The following is an 18,495-nucleotide window of genomic DNA, read 5'->3' as shown; positions in this document are numbered from 1 at the left end:
TATATCTTTCTTGATATAATTGCATACACCAAATATATGCTTATACTAATACCAAACCAAGATATGTAATTATATTAAAAAGGGGCAACAGGAGGTCTTGAATTTGCAATTAGTGACATCAAATATGCCAGAACAAGAGTACCAGAGAACACAAGAGCATCTCCAGTGCTTTAGTTTTCAGTGCAAATCGGCTAGTTGTTAAATAACAATCCTACAAAGCAGACAAATATGTCTGTTAAGTAGCATCTACATTGCAGAAGAGAAGAAAAATACAAAACCAGACCACATCTCAGTCTTTTCCCTGCCTGCCTAAGGGGAGAATAACCCAGTGTACCCAGCTTTTATCATGATCAGGATGAACCATTTAGGACCACATGACAAGTGAGTATCTCAAGGATCAGTTCTGTACCATTCTACACATCAGGCTGTAGGGAATTGCTGTTTCATAAAGGTGTGAGAAGTTCCCAGAAAGCTCCCAGAAATCAAGTTATCTTTCAAAAGGGAGGAGATTTCCCAGGGATTGAGGTGAGGCTGACCAGCCTGTAGCTCCCTGTGTCCTCCTAGCCTGTTATGAAGCTAAAGTGACAGCATGTGTGGAGGCCATGCTCTGACTCTCTTTTCCTTCAAAATTATGGCATATAGGGTGTAAAAGGGAATATTTCCCATGCACTGTAAAGTTAACTTGACCTTGTACTCAAGTTCTTCTTGCATAACTTTTCTTTTATTTTTGTGAAAGACTCTGAGGCTTTATTTTCTCTCTTGTGAGAATCAGGTTTTATCTTGCAACCCATAGGTTTATGTAGCTAAAGACTGAATTAATATGTGTAATGTGGCATTATGCAAGGAGACTGGATTTAGTTTTTCTTCTGCCATGATCTCAAATCCTCTTCTCAACTCTTCTTTATGCTTAAGTCTGTGTTTGGTTCCTTGTTTATTATTATTCCTGAGTTTCTCTGACTAAATATGTGGCTTGTTTTCTTTGTTTCTGAATCTAGAACTTTACTTGTATTAAAATTATTTTGCATGCTAATCTATCAAGCATTTCATGTAGTTCTGCCTGTATTCAGTACTATGTCTTTCATACTGATTACTGTTACTTAGGCTTACACATTTTGCTTCTGAGTTTTAGGTTTGTTTTTTTTTTTACCTTTGGAGATGCCCACTTCAGCTTAACTGAATAAATGTGTAATAAAAAGGATTTTGATACTGAAAATTTTAGCATTAATATGATTTGCTTGCTTCATAAATATCTCTTGCCCTATACTCACCAGTGTGTATTCTATCTAGCATAGCAGTCTTCATGGTTGATGTATGTAAGCAGAAAAGACAGAGGGCATGTATATCCAGCTGTGTCTTCATAGGGACAAGAATTGTGATGTTTTTCAGAGCATGGAACCATCACCACTTTTTTAAAACAAGCATACTAGCCATCATAAATAGGTGCAGAATCTATAGAATTATTCAAATTATTCTATCTATGCTGGAAGTGTTGTAATAGCTGGGAGGTTAATTGCAAAGTAAAGATAATATTCTGTCAGCATATGATTACCCTGAAGACTTAACAGAAACGGTTGACCACAGTTTCTGGTCCAGTTACTGTTTGTAACTTAGCAATTTCATAATCTAAGAGACAGATATTAACCCTCTATTTTCAGGATAGCTGAAATGTACCCCTGGTGACTTGTTCTATTATATGTGGTGTTTCTTACACTAATTTTGGTGGCTGACCTTTTGCAAATCCACACTGTTTGTTCCCTGGGATTTTTCTCCTCCATTTAGCTAAAAGCAGATTTGAATCTAGCTACTTTATTTGAATTTTAGCAATTTCATTTGATCAGTCAATAGTTCTTGGGTTCTTTCTGTTTGTTTGTTTGTATAGTTATAGTTATATAGCTATAGTTGCAGCAATTACCTTTCTCTAGTCATTGGGTTCCTACCCCATTCTTACAATCTTTCAGAGGTGATGGGGAAGTGGGATATCATCCTGGTCTCTCAGTGACCTTAAATGCACTGCCTGCAGTCCTAGGAACTTATGGAGGTTGGGATTTCTCTAGAAGTCCCTGACTCAAACTTATTCTAGTAGTTTGTTTTCCCCTTGAATCCTTTCTTTTTACCCAGAGACCTAGAAGACTTCATTGGTGATCATGGAGGCAAAAGCTGGAGCAGTGTCCTGAATCTGTGAAAGCAGACTGAAGCACTGAGTGACTCATCCTTATATGCATTTGTTGATACAAATTGATCCAACCCATTAAGGACATGGGCTCATAGGACCTTACTTTTTTGTTTGTTCTTGTACTTTTTGGTGTAATACTCAGTGCTGAATAAAGCATTATCAGTCTTTGTTAACGGATAAAAAATAGAACTTTGGAGTTTTGTTTAATAAAGAATCTACTGATGATATTACATGAGGAACTTGGAGATAAATAGCTTCTTTGGTAGAGGGAAGTGATTGATAAATTTGACATCTTTGTAGCTATCTGCATTATACATATTTGTATTATGAAGCCAATCTGGAAAATAAAATTGGATCTGATGTGAACTTGGCAGATCATTTTAAAAGTACAGATTCTGATAAAAATAATTTTGTGTTGTTTTTTGGAATCTAAGTAGAATGACTGTAATCAGGATTTGTATTTCAAACTCAAAAGATACCCTATGTGGGCATGTGTAAACTTTGAGGTGATGGAAATAACAGAGAACATACAGCTTAATTTTCAGGAATTAAATTAATAATTTCAGATGAGCTTTCTGTCAATACAGAGGTCTTAGCAATTTGTGATATTGATTTTGTCATAGCAGCAAAATTTTAAAGATAGAAACACTTTTTTTCATTGTTTTCTTCCCCCTGAAGGAAAACTTCACCTTTTTTTTTCTTCTTCTTTCTTAAACTTTTCTGTTGAATTCAGGGCAAGCATACAAAGAAGAGTCATTGTTACCCACCAATGAACAGAGATCACCGCAGAATCATCCATGAATTAGCTCAGGTTTATGGCATTGAAAGTGTGAGCTATGACAACGAACCAAAGCGCAATGTTGTTATCACTGCAGTGAAGTATGTAATTAATTGTTGCTTTCAAATCCTTACAATATAGTTTAAATAATTGGATGGGTTTTTATCACTTACCAGAGGAGTTTATTTACAGTGCAATTTACAAAATGCAGTAATTTCCAGTAGAATAATTTTTAAAGCTGTTTTTGAATTGATAGTTTCATGGGCTCATTTACTCAAGAAAATCTTCAGAGAAGAAAACACCATTAGCAATGAAAAAGCTAATAAAATATTTTGCAAGATTGTTTTCCATTCATCTTAGCAGTAACTTTTTGTCATCAGCTAGATTTTATAGAAATATCAAAAATAATATATGTAATAAAATTTTACGAAAATTAATTGCTGGGTTGAGAAATCGTACTTAAATTTACACCACCTTTGAAAAAATCTGGTTATTGTAACATATTTCTCTATCTATATGAACCTAACATAGAGTATATTCCCTGTTTATTTAATGGACAAAGAGGGAACTGCAATTACTGCAAATGGAAGAGATTTTGTGGCAAAAATGAAATGTTTTAGAGCACACTCACAGAAGGCAGTTCATAGTAGAAAAGATAACGAAAGGAATATAGCTAGGAAAATACCAAGCTGATTGCACTAGAGACATATTATGGGAAGGCTTCTCGTATCAGGGCTTCACGGATAGTTCTCCTTACTCAGCTACATATTTAGTTTAGTGCTGTCTAATTGTGATTATTTGACAACCAGTTGTTTTTAACTGTAAATATTGGCTGCACTTTTAAGAAGTTTCTCATCTTCCATGCTGCTAGGGTGCTATGAGCTATTTCTGGACTTGTTCATCAGTAGGTAGCTTAGCTACAATCTTGATTTCTTCCAGAAGAAACGGAACATTACTTTGATCTTACAATGTAAGGTACTTTTTGTTTTAAGTAAAGGAAGATGAGCAAAGAGTTCATATTTGAAAAAGCTTATTTTAAAAAAATATAAAGAAATAGAGGGGCAGATGAGAAATTAGTGAAGATGATAAAAGGAGCAGGACAGATGATTATGCTTTAAAAGCAAAGGGATATTCTGCAACTTGAGAATGGGAGGCCTTCCTCTATATGGTTTTAGGACAGATTGCACGCTTGCTCCTTCTCTAGGGTTTCTCAGGGAGTAGCATACTGTGCAGAATACAAATGCTTCTATTTCATTGCTGCCACTCTTAAAAGACACTTGAGTGGTGTACTGAGACTATTCTTCAGCTGCATAGCAGTATTCTTAATTTAATGGATTATTCTAAAGCTTCTTTTAATTTTATTTGCCACTTCTTCAAGATATAAAGGACATTGTAGCCTCACATGAGTAATAGCTCATGTTCTAGAGGATGATATTTTTTGAGTATTTTACAATGGCTTCTTCAACTCCCAGAGCTAGTAATCACCAGAAAGTCACAATTCTTTTGGTTCATTCTGTCTCAGCAATGCCTTTGTATTTCTATCATGGGCTCTTTAATGTATAAATAAATGAAAATCATTCAGGCAAAAAGGCAATTCCTTCTCTTCCAACTCCATCATTGTGTCATTCAAATATTAACATCCGTATACAAGTCTGTTAGAAGGGTGAGAAAGTCTCCTTGTGCTAAGAAAGCTTCCTCCAACCAGGCTTCTTCCTGTTTGGAGATCTAGGGGCAAACTTTGCCCTCAGCCTCTGCCTCCATCACCATCGGTAAAAGTTGGTCATATTAGCTGCATTAGAATCACTCATGTACAGTATTGCCCATATAAGCACAGAGATCGTTCCCAGTATTGACTGTTAAGCTTAACCTGAATTACAGTTCGGGGTATCATTTAAGTGCAAGACCTGTACTGGATCCTTGCAAATGCCTTTCTCTCTGCTTACCTGTTGGCCATCTCTGCAGTCACCATCTTTTGAACAGTTGCAATACCAGATCCTTTCTGAACAAGGTTCAGAGGTAATATCCAGACTGTTGTGATGAGAAGGGTAAAGCTTTCCTTTCGAAGTACACACTTGTGTTTCACTGTACCTGTCAGTGTTTTTTTTTTTTAATTTTTAATCAGATGAGTAAAAATTTTCTCCAAATAATTCTGGATTCCAGACCCTGTTAAAGGGGTGCCTGCTTGTTTTTATGTAATGGCCAGTGTTTAAGCAGTTTGTATGGACTTGAGACATCCTAGAAGTGATTTTGAGGCAGTCATCCCTGTAAGACTCATCCTTTTCCTGTTACTTCCAGGAAGAACATTATGCTCAGTTTTTCCTCATGAGCAAGGGGACTTTTCAAGAAGGTGACAAGGTCCCACATGGTTCTCACTGAGAAAGCTATGTGCTGTCATAGTTCAAGTGGCATGTCCTGTGGGGTTTTTTTTTTCACCCAGGATTTTATTTCCTTTCAGTAAGATCAGTCTGAAAACGGTTTGGAAATGGTTACCTAGACATAGGCTATACAAAATCAGCAGGATCAAAGACCTAAAGAAATGCAACCACCTGTAACCACATGGAACATCCTTATTAGATCATGATAGTTACATCACAGAAAGAAAACACTGCACATCCCAGTACATTTAAGTACAAATACTGCTATAAGGTCACAAGTCAAGGTGGTTTTAACACCAGTCCTGCTTCAGAAGAAAGCTGCATCTTTTTCTTACTGTTTTTTTCCTTAAATGTTGACATTGTTTGCCCTGAGAATCGCACGTGTTGCTTCTGGAAAGCCTATGACATAGAATATATGAAGTTTAAACAATCAGGAGGTTGTTAAAGAGCCATTTGCTTCATTATTCCACCTCAACTTTTACCAGTTTTTGGACAAATTTTTCACAAAAATCTGCTCTGTCTGAAAGATGGTGGTGCATTTTTGCAAGACTACATGGAATAAGTCTGGACAGAAGGGTGGACAGAGAATTTTGTAGTAGTTCATAACAAAACAGTTCAATGCTGATCCATCCTGTAGTTACAAAAAATTGAGCCTGAAGTCTTGAAGAAGACAAATTGAGTCATGATTTCCATATTTCAGTTTTATACAACAGGCCATCCTGTCAGCACATGCTTTTCCATGTACTGCCATTAAAAATATGTCATTTCAGCTTTGTTGCTTGAGGCTGGCACCTGGCTTTTCCTTACTTTGAGAATAAGTTAATGAAATGAAGAATGGCAACTTTCCTATCAAAATGTCCAAAATACTTGCAGAGCCTTTTGTTTTCATATTGACAGTTCTTTCACAACTGATGATAGATAACCATGGGTTAGATAGCATCTGCTTTCTTTCTTATTTCTTGTAATTAATTAATCAAAGAGTTTTTTCCCCATTGTACATCTGTTTAGTTGAATTCAGTTGTTTGGGGTTTTTTGACATGGGTTAAATGTGAGTGACTGTTTAATCTCTTTTTTTTTTCCTTTAACCAATCAATGTGCCACCAGTGTATACAGAAAGTGGTGTTAATTTTGCTGGAGTGTAAGTTCATAGATTTTTGTCTCTAAATCCCCTGTGGGGTTTTAGTGTGTTTTTTGTTGTGGTTGGGGTTTTTTGGGGGATTTTTTTTTTAAGGGATGCTAAATTTTGTCAAAGCTAAAACATGTCTAGGCCTTGATGTGACCAAAGCAAATTTGGTCCCAGGGTCATCTCTGATTGTTCACAAGGCTTTGATCCCTCCTGATTTTTAAAGGTTTGCTGTAATAACTCTCTACATCCGGGGAACATTTAACTTTAGAGCAGAACTGCTGATTTACTTTCTTGAAATGCAGGAACATTCTCTTTTTTCAGTAAGTTGTTTTTTTTTTTTAATCTAATTAGTTGACATTACTGCCACATGTATTCTTCCAATTGTTCTGTTCCCAGCATTTCAGAGCTGTCATTTATTTTCTTTTTTACTATAAAAGTGAGATATAGTCTGATATTCTAGAGTAAGGACAAACAACTTACTTTAATTGTTGAAGGCCTATTTAGCCTTTCTTCTTTTTTTGCTTAATTACCTCCAGGCAATCTGCTTTCCATGTTTTTGCATATCACAGTTGATAAAAATGAAAGACAACAGAATACGCTCGTATCTACCACTGTTGTCTTAGAACTCTAGAGTTGAGTTTTAACTGAAATAGCAGTGTGAGCATTTAGCTTCATATGGCAGGCTTAGAGCTAAGGGAGAAAAGGACTTTTTAACCATTATAGACAGGAGAGGAAAATCAGCTGTTCTCAACTGATAGGACTGTTAAATACTTGTTGTTAGAGTGCACATGTAAATGTAATATAACCTTGAAAAAATTATGGCCAGTGACAAGTAACTTTTTTTCCAAACAATGAACACATTAACTGCTGGGGAGATGGGAATGCATTTTTAATTGGTCACCTATGTTTTTAAGATCTTGTAATTTATTGGAATAGACTGTCAGTACTCAGATTAAAACAATACTGAAAGGGGCTCAGGAACCACCACTTAGTATTTTAGTAGACTTAACCTTGAAAATGTTACGGAGTTTTTCATCTGTGTTGCCACAATATCACAAAAATTCACTCTTAAATATAGACTGATAGGAACAAGATATTATTAAATAAAAAACATTAAGATAATGGAAATAAGACAAATACGTAATTTTTGTAAGCTCTGAAATAGAATTGGCGTTCATCTCTGTACTGATTTGAGATTTCAACTGCTCAGGGAAATGGGGGAAAAGTATGAATTATAAAGTACATGACAATGCATGGAACTCAACATGCACATTTCTGGAATTATAACAATATGCAACCCATTGCTTTGCAGCATTGTTGCTATTCAGTATGTAATTTTGAAAGATACAAGATGCATGTGTTGGTATTCATTGAGTAGGAATTTAATGTAATTACCAAACACAGAGAGTCTCATTATTTGGAGGAGTATATGTAAAAATGCATGAATAAAGTAAATAAGGAGGAAACATCCTTAATTAGTGCTTGACATAGAATTATGTAGGTTGGGAAAAGACCCTTAAGATCACTGTGTCCAGTGGTACTATCAAGTCTACCTACCATTACATCAAGTCCCTAAACATATCTACACATCTTTTAAATACCTCCAGGGATGGTGACTCAACCACTTCCCTGGGCAGCCTATTCCAATGCTTGGCAACTCTCTGAGTAAAGAACGTTTTTCTAATACCCAAAAGAAACCTTTCTGGAATGCAGTTTAATTTAATGTACAAGAAGTAGTTTGGTCTGAAAATGTCAGTAGCAAGGGTTTAGAAGAAAGTGCAGGAAGGGTAAAAAATTGACCTTGATGATGTTTAAGAATTTTAAATTGTTCAGCTTATCTGCCCCCAGATAAGATGAAGAAGAAACTGTGAATAGGAAAGATACTAACAGTGGAAGGTTTTCAGTCTTGCAGTTATATCATCTAAGTGAAATAAGGCAAACTCACTCTTGAAAAGTGGCTCGTGAATTTAGAGGAAATTTTAGTGGAAATTTGATATCTCCAAAGCCTTTTGGAATGATCTTTCTAGGATTTTTTTTTCCCCTGGTGTTGGGGGTTGTTTCTTTCCAGATTTTTATTTTTTTTTTAATATATATATCCTTCCTTTTCTCTAGCCATTGCAGCCTTTGGGCAGAGATTGCCAGCTGAAGTTGAGTGTGATTCACAGCCTAAAATATATAAGTATACATGCTAAAGTACATTGTCCTTGTATACTGAAGAATATTCTGCCCTGTAACCATAGCCATGGGGTGACCATTTACACTTCAGATAGGACAGGCACAAGTGTGATGCTTCATTGTGTGGTGGCAATTGCATAATAGATTATAAATAGCATGGAGGACAGAAGAAGCTGATTTTTTAATTTCCCCACTCTAATGCATAATGTTTTTCTTCTGATCTGATTCACCTGGAACTGCTTACGAGGAAGAGGCAGTGTTGTTTGAGGGAGTGCCTCTTAGCAGAGTGCTGTGATCAATGAGTTTAACATGTTTTACTGCCAGCATTTGAGAAGGTGCTTCCAAAATTTTAGATAAGATGTCGTAAAGATTCAGTGAACTGTGTTCTTGTGGTGCTGAGTTAAGCTATTAAGTTGTTCCTTCTGATCTATATATTTGAAAGAACAGATATGTTACCCTAGAGTATATATAACTATCCCAGTTTTGCTATTTTAACAGCTGATCATTTAGTGCACTTCATACTAGAAAGGAGTTGTGGACCTCACATGCAGAAAAGAAGTCTGGGTACCAATGCTCAAATCCAGTAAGCTGCTTCTACATCTTTTATAGCTAGCAGTGAAGAGACATTTAGAATACTGGATAGATTTTTGGTAATGAAAATGTACTTTTTGCATTGTTGTTCTCCATGGCTGGAAAATTAAATATTTGAAATGATTATTTAAGAATACAAATGTGAACTCTGACACCAAAACTGCTACATACAAGTGCTACTCTTTCCAAACTTCTTAATGAGTATGATTTTCTCAACTAAATAATGTTTCTTTTATTTCTTTAGAGGGAAATCTGCTTGTCCAAGCAATACCTTAACTTCTGTGCTAGATAAAGAAATGCAGAATAGGCCTGCACCTCCTCTTCTTCATTACAAACAAACAGATAAGTAAGGAATTTGGATTTAAAACTTTATTCTTCAATTTTGTGCTGGGTTCCCCAAGGAACATATTCCAGAGCTTCAACTTCAGATGCCCTGTTTCTGCTTTTTTCCCTTTTTTTCCGCTTTGGAGCTTGCAGCATGCACTAAGATGTTCTTTCCACAGAAATCAGCCTGAAATTAAGTGATAAGAAAACGTAGGATTGGCTGTGTGGTATAGGGGTAGTAGTATAACAATATTATTGGATTTAAAATTTATTTTTTAATAAATATTAGATAGTTGGGAAGAGAGTGCTGTTTTGGAGGTTTGGGATTTTTTTTATTTTACCTTTAACCAAGAGTAATGTCTTACTGGCATAAAATTATTTATTTGGACTGGTACTAAATGTATTTTTCTTGTGTCTATATGACTACACAGTTGATTAAAGGTGGACTACAATTTTTGTCAGATAGTGAGAATTACTGAAGATGGGATATATAAGGCATCGTGGTGAATAGTCTTAAAAGGACAGTCTTTATGTTGTATGACTTCCTAGCTTCAGATACTTGTAGTTATCTCATAGTTATGACTTTTTTTTAATGGGTGGCTTATTATCTGTTTGGGTTTACCTTTCAGAAGTGTTTTCCTCCGACATTTTTTGCAGATGAGCATCTGAAATCATGTTCAAGTACTCTTTGCAGAACGGGACTGCTTAATGTTGCAATAACTGCTGTTGATAGGTGCTGCTGGAATACAAAGTAGACTGTTCTGAAAAAATTTAAATAGTTTTAGAGTTAGCATCTAGAGCAAAACATTTCTAGAAGGATTGCTTAAAGTGGAATTCAGTGTCAGTTTTAATAGGTTGTTACTGTTCATTTCCACTTCTGTGGGATTGCTGTCTTCACTGATCCTGATTAATGCTATGGAGTTATGCAGCAAAATTAAATAAAGGGTCTGAGCCATTTGTTTTTCATTTCTAGAAGTAAAGTTTCTTTAGAAATTCTTAATTCTACAAAATATTTTGGAAGATCTCATGCTGTCTTACTGAAAAAAATCTTTACAGTGTTTGGATTTGCTATGACTGTATATTTTTTGTTACTCTTGCTTTAGAAAGCAAGAGCGTTTGATCATCAGCTCACTTCAATAGTATTTATTTTGCTATTTCCTTTAAAAAGGCATTTTGAACATTTAGTCTTCAGTACAGTATCATTTTTGTAACAAATATTACTGGTAAATTACATTTTCTGGTAAAACCCCAAAAGGAATTTTATGCATTCAGACACATGTTGATGTACACTAATTTAATCAGTCATATGTTTTTGTCAAAATTCATTAAACAAAGGCTTTCTGAAGCATTAAGGTACTTCAGATAAAACTCAGTTTAGAAGTACATGCTATTGACCAATGCAGTGTGTATGTGCACACGGAGACATTATTGGTGTTTATGATTCAGTTTACTTTGTATCTTTGTTTTTTCATGCATGTAATAGCTAATATTCTTGTAATTTCAGGAGCAGTGGAAACAGTGGTTTATCTAAACCGTTAAAGGAAGAGCCAGTAATTGACTACTTTGACGTCCAGGACTGAAGTGATTAATGTAGAATCATTCAGATGAATCAGAATCACATCGATTATGATACAGAAGCTTAGAGCTGAAAATAGAAAGTTATTGTGTGAGGTGTTTTTTTTATTATCTGTCAAATGATCAGTTGTTCAACATATTCATAATTTAACATCTAAAGTTAGATAGATATGCTAGCTTAAAAAGTTAAGTATTTCAGCAGTTTATGTAAGTGCATAATTCCGAATAGTAGTATGGGTTTTTTAATCTGGGTTTGGTGCAGTTTTGTATCTAATGTGCTGTCAGAATAATGTAGATTTCATTGATGACTTTCAAGCAAGGGAACTGGTGGTAAGCAAATATATTTTTGGAATATTAAGAGCAACAGTAAATCTCAAATATTTATTTTGATGTATCTCACACAACTGAAAATGGACTAGAAATAATCTGTGATAAAAAACTAGTTGGGATAGTCTTAAAGTATTTTCATGTTTTAATTCACTTTTGTGTTATTGTGATAAATTTGAGAATTTGAGTTACTCTTCTACATGGAAAGAAATGCAAAATTTAAATATATACATAAATGCCTATTAAGAATACAGGCTTGCTTTGGAATCTGAAGAACCAGTATTTGGGGAAGGTGAGGAATTAAAACTTACTCAAATTTGATGTGTTTAAAAAGCAAAACAAGTAAAAACAAAGGAAAAAACCCAAACTAAACAATAACAAAACCAACCCTACAACATGAGATTACTAATACTACTACTACGTTTTTGTTTAAGACCTTGAACAAAATCAGACTTCATATATTATTTTGGTGTTCTGTGCATGGTTTTATTGTGGTTTATATTTTTTTTCTGTACTGTGCAAGCTTCAGATGAATGTGTGAAGTTAGGTTTAAGTATGTTATGAATTTGGAATAATACTTGTAAAATTTCTAAGTCCATCTGCCTGAACTATTTGGCAATGGAAGAGCTTTGTTTTATGGGAAGTGCCATTAACAAAATTTGATGACAGTTTAAACACTGAAAGACACCTGAGTAGTCTCATGATGGGGAATTGTTTCCAGATCTTGATTTAAGATAGGTGAGTAGCTCTCTGGGAGAGGAGATTGTAGGTCTGATCAGAAGAGGTGGTACAGCTCTGAATTTGAGTCATATCTGTTCTCCTGAGGAGAAGTTTTTTTGTATTAATAGCTTTAGGAACTCTGGCACTGATGCACTCTGTTTCTTGTTTGTTGTGGCTGCTCTGTGTAATACTATGGGTGAGTCCCCTATACAGCATCAGAGGCTGATGATAAAAAGGGGCTCACTACGTTGTAGTGTGAGATTTGTTGCCAAAAAATGGAAGGCATTTACTCATGCTTAGATTCACTTAGAGTTATCATATGACCCTGAGCCTTAACTATGAAGCATTCCATGGCTACATTTCAAACGAACAGCTCAAGAAACGTGGAAGAACAAGAAGTAGAAAACTCACAAACCATATCTGTCCCCCCCAAATGTTTTGAAAATAAAATGTTTGCTATTATTGTATATTTTTGTAGGAGTTTATTATTTCACATTCTTACAAATGCAGTCTTAAATGTTACTAAACATTTGAAGTATTTCAGGTGAAACAGGTACCTTCAAGAGTTTTCAAGCTTCTAATTTGTATGTAGTGATTTAAATTTGCTTTACTTTTTTTGTCAATACTTTGTGAACATAAATGAAAATTAAATCACTATGTCTTACATTGCCCTTAATTTCTTAAGCAAATTATGGTTTGATTCTACAAGGTGTATTGCTAATTTTAGCTGAAGAAATAAGTTACTTCCAGGAATGTGTTTCTTCAGTCCCTTCCATGTGAGGATTGTATGTGTACCAGTGCTTGCAGACAAGTGCTGAGTCAATGTGGCCAAACAAAGGCTATTCCTGGTTTTGAAATTCAGAGCTATGTTAATATAGCACTGACTTAAAGCTAGTAAGACCTCTAGGAAGAATGTATATGGTTGTGCTGCAAAGGTGGATTCTAGACAGGAGCTGGCACACATGTCCACTGAACTGAGTCAGATGCATGTATACTGGAGCACACACAGTTGGTTTACTATAGGTAGACCTAACATTACAGAAAACCAAAGAGGCTTAGTTGATAATAAATAGAATAAAGCTGAAGCCTACTAACTATTCAGTTATCACAGTTTCACATGAATATAGGCAAATCCATCACATTTATGCCTCTGATTTGAAATTTAAAACCTAAAAGGTTTTCATAGCATTATTTTCAGCTCTATTTAATGGAATTTTTATCAGATGATGGCATTAACATAAAAACTTAACAGCTTTGGTGAGACACATTTCAGCAGTCAAGTTGCACTGCTTGTAATAAGAAAATTGAAGTAATCTCAGTTTCTCAAGCTAAGATTAATAATTATTACCAAATCTGTTCATACTGAGAAGTGATACTTCTTATCACTTGCCTCTTAACTATGTGAATGTTAAAACATTTTTATAGATCTGTATGTTCCACATCTCTAAATCATGGCTATTGGATCCATGCCTGTAGTAATTAAGCAATTCACAAGTACCAAGTCTGTTTTTTAAAAATTGCATTTTAGTAACTTGGTTAAAAATACATCATATGTTTACCTATTAATGTGATTTTCCCCTCAGCTACATAGCCTTAAGAAGGAATTAGCCTTAAGAAGGAATTAGCAAAGGCTAACAGTGGTGCTTTTCTCTCTGTTTTGCTTTGCTTTTGCTGCAATGTATTAGTGGCTTTCATAAGGAATATGGAATAGTAATAAAGGCTGGAATTTTGATATATGTGATAACTTAGCTTCATATTGCACGTGTGCCTTGTGGAAATACTTTTCAAATAGCTATTTTTTAAATCTGACCAGGTGTTTACACCTTTTATCTAATAGAAAAATAAGTAGATAAAAGAAATCTTTGTGTCAGTGGCAAAAATCATGGTGACATCACTGTAATTTCTTACTTCAGCTTCAATATGCTAGCAATTTTCCACAGCCCTAAGAATAATATTGTCTCCTGTAAATATATTTGAAGAAAGTACTTCTCAGTAAGCATCTTTTGAAATAAGTTATGTGATACCAGTTGGAATTCATGCAACTTCATGAAGTGCTTTTAAAATTGTGTTTAAAATAGGCAGATAGTTTGGCATTTGGGCTATGCTTTTGCCTGTCTGTATAGCTTAACATATTTAAAGTGTTCTGAATATTCAGTATTTGGGTTTGAAATAAAATTGTATAAGATACATAAGTAAACTTCAAGATCACTTGTTTCTGTGGCAGTTTTTATAGTATCTGCCTCAAAATTAGCAAAGTAAAGTTTTTCTACAACACTTGTCATTTGTTGAAAGATTTATATTTAACTTGATTTTGTCAAGTTACTGATGTAAAATTATTTTCTTTACAAACCCAAAATAAATCTAAATTTAAAGTTCAGTGTTTTCAAATTGTTTGCAAACTTCATCTTGGTATTCAAGAGTTAGAAGACTGAAACATCACAGAGAAACAAGTGTAAAGATTTAAATGGACATTTGGGAAGTTCCTTTTCCTCAAATTTTTAAAGAAAGTATGTGGTTTCCTGGAATTGAAGTGATTTTTAAATGAATGCTGTGTGAAGAATGAAGCAAATAAAGAGGCTCCCCAGAAAATGGAGAGTGTGCTGCCTTCCTGGAATTCAGAGCTACAGGAGAGTGATTCTGGATAGAAATGTGCATTTTGGTTAAATGAAAAACCCTTTATTATGTCATCCTAAATGCTACTTGGCAATAAAATACATTATGGTTCTTTCATTGTTGTTTGTTCACCATGAAGTGGTAACGCTGATTGTGGCAGGAGGGGAAATGAGGACTAATGTAACATTAAAGTTCCATGGGCATTAGATATAACAAATTCAGGATGATATATGGGTGGTGGAGGGATGATGTAAAAACTCTGCCATCACAGTTCAGTAGTGACAGGAAGACTCAGAAAGCAAGCAGTCTGAAATATCAGAAGTTGTAAATTATTTGAACTGGCTCCTCCCTAAACTTTTAACCCAGGTCATGTATTTTCAGCAAAAGCCTGACTTGATATTTCAGTTGAAGTGTGAGATGGCTCACAGAAATTCAGGAAGTGATCTGAGATTGAAGAGTCTTGAAAGACAGATTAAAACCTTTTAGGTTGTTACTCCAACTACCTTTAAGTTTGAACTTTCATGATATTTTGGAGGATGAGGATGGCATGTTGCAGGTGTACAAGCATTGGAAAACACGTTAACTGGAATTTTTGCCTGAAAAAAACACCTGCACTTCAGTTCGGTGTGTCATGGACTAGAGGGAGACCAAATAAGTCTTCCTTGTCAGTGTGTGCAAAAGGCAGCAGAAGAGACAATCGGTTTTGCTTTCTGTTCATTTTTCCATGTTTGGAAAAGGTTTAGATAGATACTATTGTTCAAATATTTGGTTTCAAGTATTTTAGCCTTTGTAGATAGTGAATTCCCAGCATAAGCCTTCATATTTAACAAATGCTGTTCTCATCCTTTACTAAAATGTTGAATTATTAAGATGGTTGATGTGCAGATTTTTGTGTCTATGTACATACTGCTAAACCAGAATATTAGAGCCACTAGAAAGGGCTTATGTAGAGAGGCTGTATTTTGGACGCTCCTGAGCTTTAGACCAGGTTTCTTAGTTTTTATCATCTCAAGATTTTTGAAGAAGTACTGCAGCGTCTTGAGCAGATGGAGAGACCATATTGATACTGTCCTGCAAGAAGCAAGGTCCCAGAAGGATCCTAGGAATCTTTTGTTATTATCCATTGACAATAATGCTGTTTCAAGCACAATATTTTTGTTTCTAAATCAAAGTGTCTAATTTAGAGTTTCTATGGGAAATACATGTCTCTTCAAAACAAAGTTATTTTTATCACAGAAATAATATTTTTAAGAGCCCAGATCAAGGCATATCACCTTTCTGATATTTCAGACAACCCTTTTACCAGTTTAGGTGCCATTATGAGCTACTGCTGCCTTCTTTGGAGCTCTTTTCAGTGAAAGGAATAGGAGCAAAATGTCAGTTGTGTCAAGCTCAGCTATGCTTGCCCTTCTCAACATTACTTTCTGTGAAATGTTCGGGAACTCCCCCTAGTAAATGGTTTGGTTTTCTGATGGATCTAATGTGTGATTACTCCAGCATCCAATCATCTTACTACATTCACATTTAAAGTGTAGAAAGTGTATTCTAGTCAAAGAACTAGAGGGCTTGATTTGTAAGGAGATATAAAAAATTAAACTAAAAGCATCAGCATAAAGAAAAATCTATCTTAATAGAACTATTTTTATATGCTAGTCAGAAGGCTGTCTTTCAAAATGTGTATGTAGGGTAAGTTAGCATGTTTTACTAGGGAGCATTACTTAAAAATCTAAGTTCTTGGAAATAAAAGCTGTGGTGAAAACTGTTGTATATTGGATAGTCGCCTATCAAATAGTACAGTCAGGAAAGTACATTCTGTCCATTCAAGGCACCTAGACAGCTTATCTTTTCTTTTAACAAGCAATTCAATAAATTTTCAGAATTTACTGCTATCACAGTAAGTTAGATGCCTCTTACAAAGAGATTTTGTTTCAGGAAGTACTAATTAAAATCCTCAGTGAGTGCAATAATTCATGGTGAATAATGACTCAGATTGGTGTTTAAATTCAGTATGTTGGCATAAAATAAATAGGTGCCAAAGTTTCTAGTTAAGCGTGATTGCTTAGGAAGGACAGTTCAGCAGCTTCAATGAAAGTCCTCTGCAATTTTAATTATATTGAAGTAGGCAATGATTAAACAGGTATTGGATTGAAATATCAAATCATTAATTTTTACATAAGGTGTATTTTTGATAACATTATTAGGTATTTAAGGAGTGTATGTCTTGGCTTACTAAGTGAGTAATGTACTTACTAAGAACTGATAAAGCCCCGTATGAAGTTAATTTTTTAGTCCATGTTTTTCCTGTTTCTTCCAGTCCTGGCCATAAGAAATTATTATTAATCTTCAGCCTAAATATGTACAAAGCCATGGACCTAGAATGGAATAACCTAATGCAATTGTATTGGCTGGAGCTCATTGTCTTGATAGCAACTTTATGTAAAAAGGACTGGGTGCCTGGGGATCCTGGTGGACAGCCAGTTAACTGTGAGTTAGCAGTGCACCCTTGTAGCAAAACCAGCCATGCACTCTGTCCTGCATTGTCATCACAAACAGCAGGTCGAAGGAAGCCATTACTCTCCTCTATTCAGCACTTGTGAGATTACTTGTGTAATACCGGGTCCAGCTGCAGGCTCCGCAGTATAAAACCTTGACTGAAACAACTCAAGCAGAAGACCACTGAGTTGGTCAGGAGGCAGGAGTGACATAATGGAGAGGTTGAAGGCACTGGCTTTGTTCAGCCTCAGAAAGGAGAATACTGAAATCTTTACTTCTGTCCACAAATACCTAACAGGACATACAGAGAAGACAGAGCCAGAGTGTACTGTAAAAGGATGACAGGAAATAGAAGTTGAAACATGAGACATTATGACTTGATACACACTTTTATGAGGAAGGTGATAAAATACAGGATGAGTTTTGTCAGATGTTACAGAATTGTGAGATCCTGAACAACCTTTAATTGGACATGCTTGGAGCAGGAAATTGGATTACATCACCTCCTTGAAGTCTCTTCCAACCAATATGATCTACAATTCATGGCCAACCTAAAGAAGCCATGCTTTTGACTCAGTTTTGACCCTGAGCTTTAGCAGTTCTTTTTCTACTTAAAATGTTAGCTGTCAAAGGTGCGTGTAGAGACACATTGATAAAGTTCTCTCCATGTCTTTGCTGCGTTATCTTGATCTCCTTGAGTTCATTTTTGAACAGGTTGTTGATTCTCTTTATCATATTAGTATTTTTATTAATCTTTTTGAATGCAGCATATAGTATGAAGAAATTATTAGCAATTCTATTAATATGCTAATATCTGTGCTACATTTTGTCGTTTTCAAAATGATCATGATTGGTTAATTGATAGAAGAGGTAATTGTGCAGTCACATTGAAGTGTTCAATGCTGATAGCACTTTGATGGTTGTTTTGTGCCCAGTGTGATAGCTTCTAATCTTTTGCAGTTGTTCATTCTGATACAGCTTTGTACTCTTCTAATGTTTACCATTTAGTGTTTTTTACACATTTATGGGTAAAATATCTTCTTGTAGAACAGAAAGGAGTGAATGAAGGGAAATAAAGTTTTCATGTTTTTATGATAAGGCTGTAATTTTTTAGTTGCTACAGTGTTTGCAGATTCTGATTGTTATAGTTAACTTCAAATATTAATTTTGGGGATAATAATAACAGCAGCAAATGTTAACATTTATTCATTCTAAGTGAATGAAA

The 18,495-nt window shown here is 35.0% G+C and overlaps 1 protein-coding gene across 4 annotated transcripts in view; it reads left to right on the top strand.

The window, feature by feature from the left end:
- The window catches only part of NFX1 (nuclear transcription factor, X-box binding 1), an 88,314-nt gene extending 73,420 nt beyond the window's left edge, over positions 1 to 14,894 (top strand). Inside the window, exons 22-24 of one of the 4 annotated variants that reach the window (XM_041714620.2) lie at positions 2,907 to 3,052; positions 9,463 to 9,564; positions 11,047 to 14,894. In XM_041714620.2, the coding sequence (XP_041570554.2) occupies positions 2,907 to 3,052; positions 9,463 to 9,564; positions 11,047 to 11,122 (324 nt within the window). In that variant the 3' untranslated portion in view covers positions 11,123 to 14,894. Of the gene's footprint in view, positions 1 to 2,118; positions 2,363 to 2,906; positions 3,053 to 9,125; positions 9,145 to 9,462; positions 9,565 to 11,046 lie in introns of those variants that run through there. The other 3 variants (XR_012053961.1, XM_041714618.2, XM_072924223.1) reach the window with 3 other exon arrangements.
- Positions 14,895 to 18,495: the final 3,601 nt, after the last annotated feature.

The sequence above is a fragment of the Taeniopygia guttata genome, chromosome 2 (assembly GCF_048771995.1).
Source record: "Taeniopygia guttata chromosome 2, bTaeGut7.mat, whole genome shotgun sequence".
NCBI classification, from domain to species: domain Eukaryota; kingdom Metazoa; phylum Chordata; class Aves; order Passeriformes; family Estrildidae; genus Taeniopygia; species Taeniopygia guttata.
This window is presented reverse-complemented; position numbering and strand designations above follow the sequence as displayed.